Source organism: Mustela erminea, chromosome 11 (genome assembly GCF_009829155.1).
Source record: "Mustela erminea isolate mMusErm1 chromosome 11, mMusErm1.Pri, whole genome shotgun sequence".
Classification (NCBI taxonomy): domain Eukaryota; kingdom Metazoa; phylum Chordata; class Mammalia; order Carnivora; family Mustelidae; genus Mustela; species Mustela erminea.
The window spans coordinates 21,668,853-21,681,214 of record NC_045624.1 but is presented as its reverse complement, the minus strand read 5'-3'; the positions used below and the strand labels follow the sequence as shown (position 1 = coordinate 21,681,214).

General features: G+C 46.8%; 1 protein-coding gene across 3 annotated transcripts in view; it reads right to left on the bottom strand.

The window, feature by feature from the left end:
- Positions 1–12,362, bottom strand: part of COPG2 (COPI coat complex subunit gamma 2) — a 116,076-nt gene that overhangs the window by 1,034 nt on the left and 102,680 nt on the right. For all 3 annotated transcript variants that reach the window (XM_032305225.1, XM_032305226.1, XM_032305227.1), the window contains 3 exons: positions 1,254–1,351; positions 358–496; positions 25–123 (listed from right to left, as the gene is read on the bottom strand). In XM_032305225.1, the coding sequence (XP_032161116.1) occupies positions 25–123; positions 358–496; positions 1,254–1,351 (336 nt within the window). The remainder of the gene's footprint in view (positions 1–24; positions 124–357; positions 497–1,253; positions 1,352–12,362) is intronic.

The following is a 12,362-nucleotide window of genomic DNA, read 5'->3' as shown; positions in this document are numbered from 1 at the left end:
GGGAATCTGATGGAAGTTTCTTACCTGCCAGATAGAGGGAATGGGAATTCTTGTTCTCAGGTACTTTGTCCGACCTCTCACAGGGCTGCATGCCCAGAAATGTGATGATGTTGTTGACAGCTTCTGTGTTGAGGGGACAGATTCAACAGTATCAGGAAAGTTCAGCCTAGGGGTCTGCCTCTGTCCCAGCAGGTGCTGAGGAGGGAAGCCACCAGACTAGAACCCAGCTGACTCAGTTAGATGATGAAGACAGCAAAATGGTTTATGAAATATGTAAAGAAAAGAGACAACTCTGGAATAATAAATACGTCCATTAGGTTTCATCCTGCAATACACAGATGGCAAAACTGTTCTCACCTTCGAGAGTTTTGGTAGAACTGAGGGCAAAGGTCTCCTCCTTCTCAAAGGTGTCTCCCACCTCTTCCCAGGCAGCAGCAAAATTAGGCTTCAGTACTTTCTGAATGTGGTCAGACACAGTCACTTCAAGATCTTCCAGCTAGTGGGTAACAAGCAGGGCTCAGTAAAGGAAAGTCCTTCAGGACACCATGAGGACAGAAGGGACTGATCAGAATGGTTTTATCATTTGGTATTCTCTCCTTTGCAGGAGACTAGGAAAAACTTGACCACCCAAGTAGTTTAAGTTCTGTGGTCTAGATAAATCTAACGATGTAGGACTTAGCAAAGGAAAGCAGAAAATAGGACATCTGGCAAGAGCTATATTCAGATCAACATGCGTAACCCTGGGGTATAAAGTGGTCTTGCTGCCACACCTAACCTTCGCGTTCAAGGCCACGCTGGTCTTCTGAACATCACCTTCACTAATAGCCTGATCCCTATTAAACTTTTCCCTATATTCTGTGAAGGCTTCTCAGTCTGTGATGTAGCTACGTTAGAAGTAAACTAAATGCTGCTAAACAAAAACAGAAAAAAAACGCAATACTTGAAATAAAACTCATTGATCTCCATGAAAATCATGTAATTGTTTCATCTCTTAATTATCCCCATTATAAAGACATCAAAGCGTGAGTTCTGTTTCACTCAGTCATTAAGTGGTACATCCCAGTTCTCTTTGGCATGACACACTCCTCTTAGAGAGGAGGCTCTGTCCAGGTCCTCCTCAGCTGTGGTTGGTGGGAAACTAAAGCCCCCTCCGTGCATGTCCCATGTCGCCAGCATGTTTCCTGCAGGCAGCAGTCACTCGGTGGAGCAAGGGTGTCAGAGGCAGTGTTGGGGTTGGCGGGGGGCAGACTCACCACATACTCATCATCATAGCCCTCCTCGGCCGGAACCCCGGTGTCAGGGTCGCAGTCCCGGACCGTGAACTTCATGGTGCAGCTAAAGGTGGCTGTAACTGGGCGAGAAACAGCAGGCGAGCCTGGGTCAGGGCCAGTGCAGGCACAAAGCCTCCCTCGAGAGCGCAGAGTCCCGGCTGCCCATGGCGGGCGCAGCTGCGCAAAATGACTCTAAAACCCATCCCCCACCATGGGTTAGAACAGCACAGAAAAGACAACATGGGCAACACTGCTTCCATATTTGCATAAAGCAAGCAGCCCAGGAGAGACCTTTGGGGGCTTTTTGCCATGCTTGTCAAGAGTCTACATGTTGAAAAATAGAAGAACCATTACTTTTAGGAGCTGACAAAGGAAAAAAAAAAAAAACCACACAGGTCATTAAATTAACACGAAGTACTTCAAGAATCTCAGTATCAATATTTTATCTTTAGATTGTGGACTGACAGTGGGTCCACAGGCCAGGCCACCAGAGTGAATGTGCTTTATGTCAGCTTTCAACCTGCAGTAAGCAGATTGAAGTGAGATTCTGGCATTGGTAGAGTCAGTGTCTTAGAATGGAAAAACAAGTGAGCCTTATTGTTTGGGGATGAATGGTAGAATAAGAAAGAAATGGAAATCGGGGGATACATTTTTGGAAAGGGAAGTCTTCATGAAGAGATTTTCTGAACGGATGGAAGGCAGGCATTTATTAAGTCTGGATGTTTTAGAAAAGGCATTTAGGGTCAGGTACAAAACATACTAGACACTGGGGGGTAAGAGAGTTATCTGGGGGATAGGAAGGACAGGAAAAGAACAGATTCTGATGTAAAGACCATATATGACATGCTGGGTAGTGGGACTTCCATCTGCTCAGTCTCAAGTTTAAGCTCCCTCCTCCCTCCCTCCCTCCTTCCAGTCACGTATGTGGTAAATGTCAGTACATGCTGACATCAGACATGTACACATTAGATCTAATGTGTCAGATCTTTGGGTAAAAAGATGACTGAGACATGACTTCTGTCTCAGCAGACTGTCTAGGAGTTAAATAGGTGTGTGTGTGTGTGGGGGGCAGCTATCTGCCTGTACTTGTGACACTACAACTCCACGCCATAGATTCTGTAAGTTGGAATAGAGGGCGGTGGGGGGGGTACAGGATTAACAGCCGGGGGAAATCAAAATACTTGAAAGAATGTAACAGCTTAACAGGATCTCAAAGGATGCAAAAGAGATTGGGCAGGCAAGCAGTGGAAGGTACACACAAAAAAGGAAAGCCACCAGAAGGGCCATGGGGTAAGTGGAAATGAGAAGAGATGCTAAGGCATAGCGTGCTGAAGCGAATTTGTTTAGGAACAAATTTGAATACCTTGTATTTCAAATGAAAGAGACCAGGTATTTTCTAACAGGCTCTGGTTTGCGGAGGCAGTCAAGAGACTGGAATATTAGAAATCACTAAAGCCACCCGTGGGAATCCTATACAAAACAGGTTATGAGTTTGGAGAGCAAACGAATTTAACAGAATACCTTGAGAACGGATGACAGTAGTGGGTTGTGCCATGTAGGACAGAGTGTACCTGTTAAGACTAGAGAATCTTACTTCAGTGCAACAGGAGGGGTTGGTCAAAGAATGATCGTGGTTAAATTAGTGTAGGGTTTTCTGCAGGAAAGAAAGGGAAGAAGGAAGAAAGAAGTGGAAGTTAACAGACCTAAAATGGGTCAGTTGAAGTATTCAGACAAAGAGAGGAGATACGGGATTATGGCAGGGACAAAGGTCATAATCAAGTAAGAATGAGGAGCAGGATAGACGTTGGGTAATGCAAGAGTATGTGAATCCCATTTGGTTCTGAGTAAGCAGGGAGGCTACAGCCAAATGGGCAAGAGGAATAGGAGACAACTGGGAACAGGGGTAGACCATAACCTGGGGCAAACTGGTTGAATTTTAGGTATAAGTAAGGACCTAAGACACTTAATGTGTAGGTAAGTGATACAGAAACAGATTAAGATAGCCAAAGAACTAGTATTAGAATGTTTCGAAATGTTTATGACAAATTTTTAAGTAAATGGTTTGGCTGATAGAAGGAGAGGTTACAGGGCATCTAAGGTGAACTCCAGCAAAACCACTGGTACCAATCTATTGAGGTTGCCAGAAAGGATGGCTAACACTGGGTGATGAGCGAGGGGGTGAGGAGGCCCTTTCATGGCAAGAGAACAATATCGAATCCATTGCCATAACAAAGATGAGAACTTCATGAATGAAGCCAGGCAAATAACCAGAGGGAGTAAGGGCAGAATGCCCTGGAGAGCTACATTAAAATTCCTCTCAGAAGAGGCTTGTCTTAAGAGAACTGACTGAAATGAGAGGTAGCTACTGAGCAGACCTGTGTGAAAGAACACAAATTAGAGAAAAGACAGACGCTGGAAACGAAGCCAGGAGAGAGACGTGGGGGTCAGGCCGGGCACAGGACACGCAGCAGGGAGTTGCCAGGTCTCAGCCACCAGAGGGGAGACTGATTAAATAAGACATGCGGCTATGAGAACATTCCAGAAAACTTTGTTGAAATAATTTAAAGGCTATGGCCAGTGGGGCCGAAATTAGAAAGGGGTAGAAGGGCTAGATGTAAAACGCCAACTACAGCAGTCCGTGCAGGTCCGGACTGCACCGAACAGGAACGGCTGCCGTACACAGCGTGTGGGAAGACTGACGCCACTCGAGGAGTGAGTGCCAAACCCGAGGAGCAAATACCCACCAGGAAAGAGGGCTGAATCCCCAGGAATGCTCTGCACGTGGCTGGAGGGCTGCTGAAAGAAGGTTTTCTCTAGGACAAATGTAGGGGAAAAGGAGGAAAGGTACAGAAAAAGCAGCATTAAGTTGCTCTCAGATGGGAAGGAGTCACTAAGGAATGACGTAACGGCTGCCAGGATGGGACATCATTCCTGGGCCGTAAGTCTAAGTCGTGACGCAGTATGGAGAAACTGGGAGCAGAGAAAAGGAAACACAGTAGTGGAAGACCCACAAGGCAGAGCAGGGGAGGGATGAAGAAGGTCTAGGATGGGGCATCCTGTGAGAGCTTTAAACAGCTCACTGGTTACGTTTTGGGTGTTTTGTGTAGAAGTATTAAAAAGTGTGAGGAGCAAGGACTTCAGTCAGAGGCAGGAGTGGACCAGCTCTTGGGGCCCCCATTTGGAGGGAAATTGGGAGTTGAAGGACTTGGGTGATAGGGAAGTTAATGAAAAGCTATCGCTGGTGTCTTTAGAGATCCCGGTCTTGACTTAGTAGTGTGCACGGAGGTGGTCTGTCCGGAGAAGAGCTTACTGTGCCGTGGGGAACGGCTGAAGAGGATGAGGGAGCACATCTGAAGAGAAATGTCTGGCACCCATGCCTTCTGTCAAGAGGGGACAAGTAAAGGAGGGTTGGGTGAGGTGTCCCACCTTAATTTGTGAAGTGCCATTAAAGTTGGTTGCTCTTTGAAGCTACCTGCCATGTAAGGCTTGATTAAAAGTGACAGTTCCTGGGCTGACTGGTATGAAAATAGCATGGAGGAGAAGAGCGAGAAGCTGGAGGCCAGAAGCCAAGAAGGGAGGGCACTTAAGGTGTGGAGTGAACTAGAACGTGCGAGGAGGGAAGGACACAAAAGATCAGGACGAGGGCGCTGGGAGGCCGCCGAGCTGACAGTAGGCAGAGAGCTGTGAGCAAAGCTAGATTACAACCAAAGGAGAGAGTGTGTGGAGAGGAAGTGGCTGATAAGAAGTGGTGTCACGAAGGAGTGCCATGTGGGACTCTCCCTTGAAGCCACAGTGTGACCAACAGAGTGAAAGGTTAAAGAGCCTAGGGTGGATGGATGTCAGCCACGGTGAGGGGCAGGAGTCCTGTGAAAGCTGGGGTTGAATGGAGGGGCCAAGTGCACGTGGCAGAGCAGGGACAGAACAAGGAAGAGGAACAAGGCAACAGCCAAACCCATGAGAGATGATACCAAGAAGGGAGCCGACCAGACAAGCAGCTCTGTAGGTAATGGAGATGCTCATTTGGGGTCAACCCGGGCAAAGAGTGGGAGAGCTTGAGGAAGAGGTGGGGGCGCCTGAAGATCAGCCGGTTTGGGGAGGAAGGCTATGGTGCCGTGCCTGGGGCAAAGATGACGATCACATGAGAAAGGAGAGCCGTGGAGACTGCACCAAGGGAGGGCTGTGGGAGGAGCAGTGGGGAGCAGGGGGGGTGGCAGGGACAGAGAAGGGGAAGAATAAAGTTCCCCAGAGTGGGAAATCCCGTAAGATCTTGTAAGAGGTCTGTCTGGTTTGTTAAATGTTGGGTCTTAAAGCCAAACTGAAAGCAGTATGTAGGGCCTGAAGGGGACTGGCTGTTCTAGTGAGGGGGACTGGAAGGACAAGGATGGAGATGCCCCTGGTACAAAGCGAGGACAGCACGTGGACCCCGGATTGCTGTGTGAATAGTGTGTCTGCAGCAGGGAGGACAAGTATTGGGCGACGAGTGTCCGGAGGTCATGGTGGGAACCCAACTTGAGTAGAACTCTGTTACTTCTCTGTACAGGTGGTAGATGAAATTCTACTGTGTGGAATAAAGACATGTCAGGGCAAGCAACCGAAGGCATACAGATAACTGTCACGTGAGCGCCACACTGAAGTCACCCTAGAATTTACTGTCAAGCGGAGATGTTTTACTAGTGGGGAGAAAACCTGGTGGAGAGCTGTTGAGGAGGAGGCCATGCCTGAGGGGCGGGGGGTGGTACTCAAGAGAAGGCAGCTTATTTCTTTAGGGCAGGACAGGTAATAGGAGACAGGAATGGGAGAGTGACATTACAGTTGCCCCCAGATTAAAAGGTCACCTGAAGAATGTCGGGTATTGACTGGAAAGAGAAGGCCCCACACTTGGGCCAGAGGTGCGGGGTGAGGGCGGGGAAGAGGGGTTAAGGTCAAGACGAGCAGTGTGGAGAGAGCAACTCTCAGGAGCCGGCGTGGTACTAAGAAAAACCATGTGCACCACGCAGTCCCCCAGAATGGGGACCCCACCGGCAACAAGGAAGGGCCTCACTGGCCTAATATGTTGGGCATAAGGCCACACCTCAGGGACTCATGCGTGTACTGAGAGAGAAAGAAAGGCCTGCAAAATAATGGAAGTCGGAAGTAGACTCGGTCTTGATGCCTCAGTGGGAAATTTTTAATGAAGGGACTCGGCTGAGGGGAGTGTTTAGAGCAGTGCTTCCTCACACGTGTGCTTCAGCCCCGCCTGAGCCACTGAGTCTGTCTTAACGAGCTGCAGTTTGAGAACCACTGCTCTAGAGGAAGGCAGATGAGCCATTCTGATGAGTCTTGCTAGCAGCCTGTCATGTGAGCACCCGCTGACAGATAGGCAACTGGGGAGACTGTACGAAAGGACAGGGGATACGGAGGGAAGGGAGGTTAGAATAGGGCAAGGGGCCCCGTGACTCATGCTAGGGCAGGGAGCTTGCAGGAGAGTAACCGGGCCAAGGGGAAGGTCGCCGAAGAGGGCTGGAGTGAGGGACACGGGGATGTCAGGGTAGGGACTCTGTAGAGTGGTTTTACGTTAACCCAGTCATGACCACTGAAGAAAGAAAGGCGGGGGGTATGGCTACATACAGGTGAGGAAGGGGAGCTGTTCAGGAGGCCCTGCGGAAGGGGAGGGGAGAGCGGCCACAGCGGACGGACCTGCGGTCCAGGCCACAGTCTGAACAGTGAGGGCTGAATCAGAGGTGTTGGTTTATCCAGAAGGGAGTCTGAATCTGTGGGAACGGTAAGTGCGTTCGTAGTCTCTGCACGGAAGAAGGATGCTGAATAGAAGGTGGTTTTTATGAGGCAAAAATCAAGAAAAAGGAGTAAAACACAGTTAAAACTGCCATCAGATGAGAAGATAAACCACTGAATACTGACGTGGAAATGGTCCCTGATGCTAACTGGAAGTATATGGCACCACACGCGGGCCAAAGGTCATGATGGAAAAGGAAGGAGACTGGTTAGTTGCTCTCTCAGGGAAGGGCTTGTCTAAAAAACAGACACTTGGTTTTGAGTGAGGGAGTGGGGACCCGAGGGGAGGGAACCTCCAAAGGTCATCACTCCCCACTCTGAAAGGTTAAGATGCACAGGGGATACTGGAAAGAATGTACTTTAACAGGATGTTAAAGACATGCTCGGGAATTAAGGAGATGCGGATTTGCAGAAAGTGAGAGAAGCAACCGAGGAGACTTGCATGAACAAAGAGCAAGAGACGGAGGCTGGGAACAATAAGGAGAGGGGATGTGTGGGTTATGCAAGGCTGCAAAATGTACAGGTAGAAAAATAAATACGGAAGGGCATTAGAGAGGGCCAAATGGGAACTTGAGGAAATGGGAGTTGGACATTTGTCAGATTTGTGTATTAACAAGGAGAGAGAGTGAGGTAAGAAGGTGATGGAGTTGGACTTGGAGTTCGAGGTTTGCTCTCCAGGATGCTTTGCTGGAAAGATCCTGGAGGTAGCATGTTTGCTCAGTATCAAAGGTCAAATAGGCTGAGAGGCATGGACATAAAAGGCAAACCAGAAGCAGGAATACTGCGGATGTTTATGCTGAACTGAGAGGGAGAGCGGATGCGGTGGTGAATGTAGGACACCAGGGAGATGGCAGTGGGTTGAGCAGTGAGCACCCAACATGTGTGTCCTGAAGAGCCAGTGGAAATCTGGAAGAAGGAGATGGAAGTAGGCGGTAGCTGGAAGGAGGGACCCAGAAGCTCGGGCAGCATGTTTCTCTGGGGTGAAATACAGTACAAGGAGGAGAGGACTGGAAGAGCAAAGCGAAGACTGCTGCAGATGTGAAGGGAGGGTTTGAGAAGCAGCCAGTTCTTGAAGGCTGATGGGCGAGGCACATGCTTAGACCAGGGTTGGGATGGAATAAGAAGCGGGAGAGGGTTTGTGAGCGGAGAAAAGGACCATTGTATGAGTTAGAGAAGACTTAGTAAATGGAGTGGCAAAAATGCAGACCAGGTTTAAGGGACTTTGATTAAGAGGAATTCTAAAAAGATGTTGCTAGCAATCTGAGAATACATCGGGACTGACCAGTCAGGGAGTGTGGGTGAATGGTTTGTAGACAAGATTATGTGTATTTCTTGAGTGGTTAGAAATCATAAGGGACATAAAGCTTAGGTGCGTACCCATTGTTAGGGTACACTGCAGGGCGGTGGTACACGTGATGTGAGGTGTCGTGTCGTCAGTATCAGTGATGTGACAGCTGGAGGGGTAGTTAAGATATGCAGAGCATAACAAAATACAAAAGAAGAAAGGAGTTAAGTAATGGGCACATTCATGAATTTGAGCAGTTTCTCAGTAGTCAGAGTGACAAGATGGCAAATACGATGTGGATTAAAGAAACCCAGAATGGAGAAATCTGTCAGGTCTTAGAAGAGGTCTAATTGGTTAAAATATTAAAGGCTGCAGTGAATGGTGTACATAATAAGTTAAAGGCCTGCATATGGACAGAAGTCAGGAAGCAGATTAACTCTTGAAGTCTTGATGGGAGAAATTTTTTAAAGAATATGTGTGTGGTGTGTATATATATATATATATATATATATATATGTGTGTGTGTGTGTGTGTGTGTGTGTGTGTGTCTATACACACATACATGTATTTAAAATCCTCAAGGACAGCATTACATGGTATTGAAGGAGACAAATATCTATTACAATGATAAATACAGAAGCATCAGATTACATAGTGAGGGAGAGGAAAGTGATTCTGAAGTGGTACAGAGGAAATCTTAATTATATGTGTAATGTTTTCTTTCTCTTAAAAAACCACAAAGACAACTTAGGATATAAAGGAGTGGGGTGGTAGGTGTGTGGATGTGGGAGGGATGGAATAATTTTCACAGAAAGACCGGATATGAATAGTTAGGGGGCAAGCTCAGGATGAATCTTGATGCAAAGCCATCGATGGCGACCTGTTTGTCCAATGGGAGAGCGCAGCGGGAGGGGTCCGGTGAGAGCATGGTCTGTATTCGGTAAGCAGCAGGGGGGGATCTTTAAGGGAGAATACCTCAAGAGAAAAATAACGGCTCCCTCACTATGATCAGAGATGGAAGCTGAAAATGTGACAGATGTTAATAAGCTATGACGGAGCAAATAATCATAGGAAATTAAGAAGTCGTTGAAGTATGGATGTTAAAATTTGCCCAGAAATTAAGGTATCACGTCAGAACTGGCTGAAAGTGTGAGAAACTACTGAGACATGTATTTAAAGAGGGAGAGAAGGAAGAAGTAGAGAAGAACTGAGGCGGGAATCTGAGAAGAGGGAGCGTGACATCTAGGCTCGGTGCAGAGCAGGAGGTCTTGCGGAATGGCAAACAGGGAAGGGCAGGAAAGGCCAGCACGGGGAGTGCGCAGAGAGAGTCAGAATTGGAAGTTCAGTGTAGAGTCGCATATTAATTCAGATGATCAGATTAGCAGGAAAGAGGTTGGGATGTGGCTTACATAAGAACTGGAATATGATGTGTTGCTACCAGAAGGCTTTGCTGGAAAAAGATGGGAAGCCATCGGTATTGTCAATAGAACGAGAAGCTAGAGAGAGATTAAACGGGATGGACATAAAATGGGCCACAGTGGGGAGCTTCGGGCAGTGCAGGCTGCATGGAAGGTGCAAACAGACTCCATACAGAGTGTAGGAAATAAGGAAGATCCAAGAATTCAGCCTGTGCTGAGTATCAAAACTGTAGAGGAGGCGGTTAGGTTCCCTGGAATGATCCAGCTGAAAGGCGGAGGAATGAGGAAGGAAACGTAGGGTGTTTGCAGCAGCAGGAGAAAGGGAAAATGGAGAAAAGATCAGAAGAGCAATGTTCAGGCTGCCTGCAGATGGAACACTTATTTGCAAAGTCCTACTGATGGGAGAAATGGCTGTTGTTGCCTATGTGCGCCAAAGGTCATGACCGAATGAATACAAAGGAAAAGAGGATGGCACGTGAGCGCAGAGGCACAGTAGGAATTAAGAGAGCACCTGAAGAAAGGGCACGGCAGCAAGACACAACAGGTGTGAATGAAAGAAACAGAGCAGCCGTCCCATCTTAGAACTGGGTCTGGAATGGGAGAGGCTCCAGGGCCTGAAGACAGCAGGAGCTGGGTGCGCTGGCTCCTGAAGTCTCCGCTTATTTATGACTCAGTGATTGCTTCCTAGGAAAGGTTAGGAGGAGATGGACTAAGAAAAACCCTGATAAGCCATTGGTGGAAACCTTAAAAACATCCCCACTGACTTTTTAGGAGGTGTGGACTGAGTACTTGTTCTGTCGAACAAATGAATGCTTATGGGTTGAGGAGTGGTGGGCACTCACAGTGAATGCTTAAGATCTGGTAGGGCAGATACTCAAAAGAAATTATGGAAGACTCACCTGGGAGTGATGTTAAATTTGCTGAGAAGTTAAGGAATTGTGTAAGGACTGGCTGAAAGCGGGAGAAGCAACTGAAAAGATGTGTGTAAAACGAGAAGAAAGAGAAAGGGAGAGAAAATGCTGGTTAGAGGGGAAGTATGACTTAGGCTGGGTTTGGGATGTGCAGGGTTCAAAATGGCAAATACCACATAGACCAGAATGAGGGACGCAGGTGTCATCTACCAGATAACTACACACATTATCAAAGTACTTGTTACCATGAAGTTTTTACCTCTATATCCCTCCCCATGTGCTTGCAAAACCACAGTAAGTCAGCATTATTTTTTGCACACAAGGGTGTTCAGACTAGTATGTGTTTGCTGGGGTTGAAGCTCTTCTGCTAATAGGCTTGCTTCCTATGCTCAAAGTTTTTCAATGTGTTGTGCGTTGTCTCCATCACTTTCCCTACAAAATGCGTGGAACAACTCAAGCAATTCGCCAGTCGGTAAGTACATGTTCCAAAAAGTTTCTTTTTTATATATTTCACTTAAAAAATGTACATGACTTTGTTATTTATCTTGAAAGCCTTTCATTATTCCTCGCAGCGTAAAAGGAGAATGCACTTAAGGACGGTCTTTTATTTTAGCATGGGAGCACTGTATACTGCACACAAACACGTACACTAAGGAATGAATTATATGTTAAGTAATTATGTAGTTGTCCTTTAAAATGGTTTATACTATAAGAGATACTTGAAAGTTCTTGTAATAATATTTTTGTGATGGTTGAGAAAATAGGTTGGATTTTTTTTTAAAGGGAGATGTGAAGGGCTTTTTCAAATTTAAAATAGAGCAACGTAAGCATTTACTAACAAAAATTGTTACTCAGAATACTTTAAGCCAAGGATAATGAAAATTGCTTATACTTATAAAACAGGTAAGTCAGGAAGAGAACTGTGTGGTAAGGCAGTTCTCAAAAGAAGAGAGAGAGGAGTAAAATGAGCTGTATGTTTGCGTAACAAAGTGTGGCGGACAAAGAGAAGGGTTAGGGACGGGTCCCATCAAGTGGGCTTAAAAGGAGGAAAGTGGCAGGAATCCTACCAAGGAATAAATAGAAGCGAAAGCCAGTTAGCAAAATCTGCAGGAAAGAAGAAATACAGAACCAGATAGGGCAGTGGATGCAGAATATAAAGAGGAGGCCAAACAGGGAGTTACTAGTGAGTGGAAGAGAATGATACATGCCCAGTATATGAGCGGTTAATAAAAGATAAAATTGGGGAGGGGCACCAAGAAAGTGGGTGGAAAAGCAAAACGTACCTTCAAGTGGGGAAGGTCATGTGCAGAAGGGCATACTGAGGCAAGGTTTGGCACTGTACCGGTAGCTAATAGAACGAGGAAGAACACAGATGATGGAAACTAAGTAAACAAGCACTGGATGAAGTAGCCCTTGTTTCCAAGTAACTAGAGCAAATATAAGGGGAAGATCTTCCAGTAAGGAGATGCAGAAGCATGAGGGCAGTGGAAGTAGTGCACGCATCAAGGAAGCGGATACAGGGTTACAGGTGGGCGGAAAGTACAGAAGGGCATGAAGGCAGGATGGAAAGAAGTCAGAAGGCATGCAGGCATTAGAGTGGCATGTGTGCAAAAGGCAAAGGGGAAAAGAGGGATCAAGTTGCGTGTTTAATCCGGTTCCAAACAAAGGAGGGGGAAAGAGGTTAAGAAATGGGTCAAAAGGGACT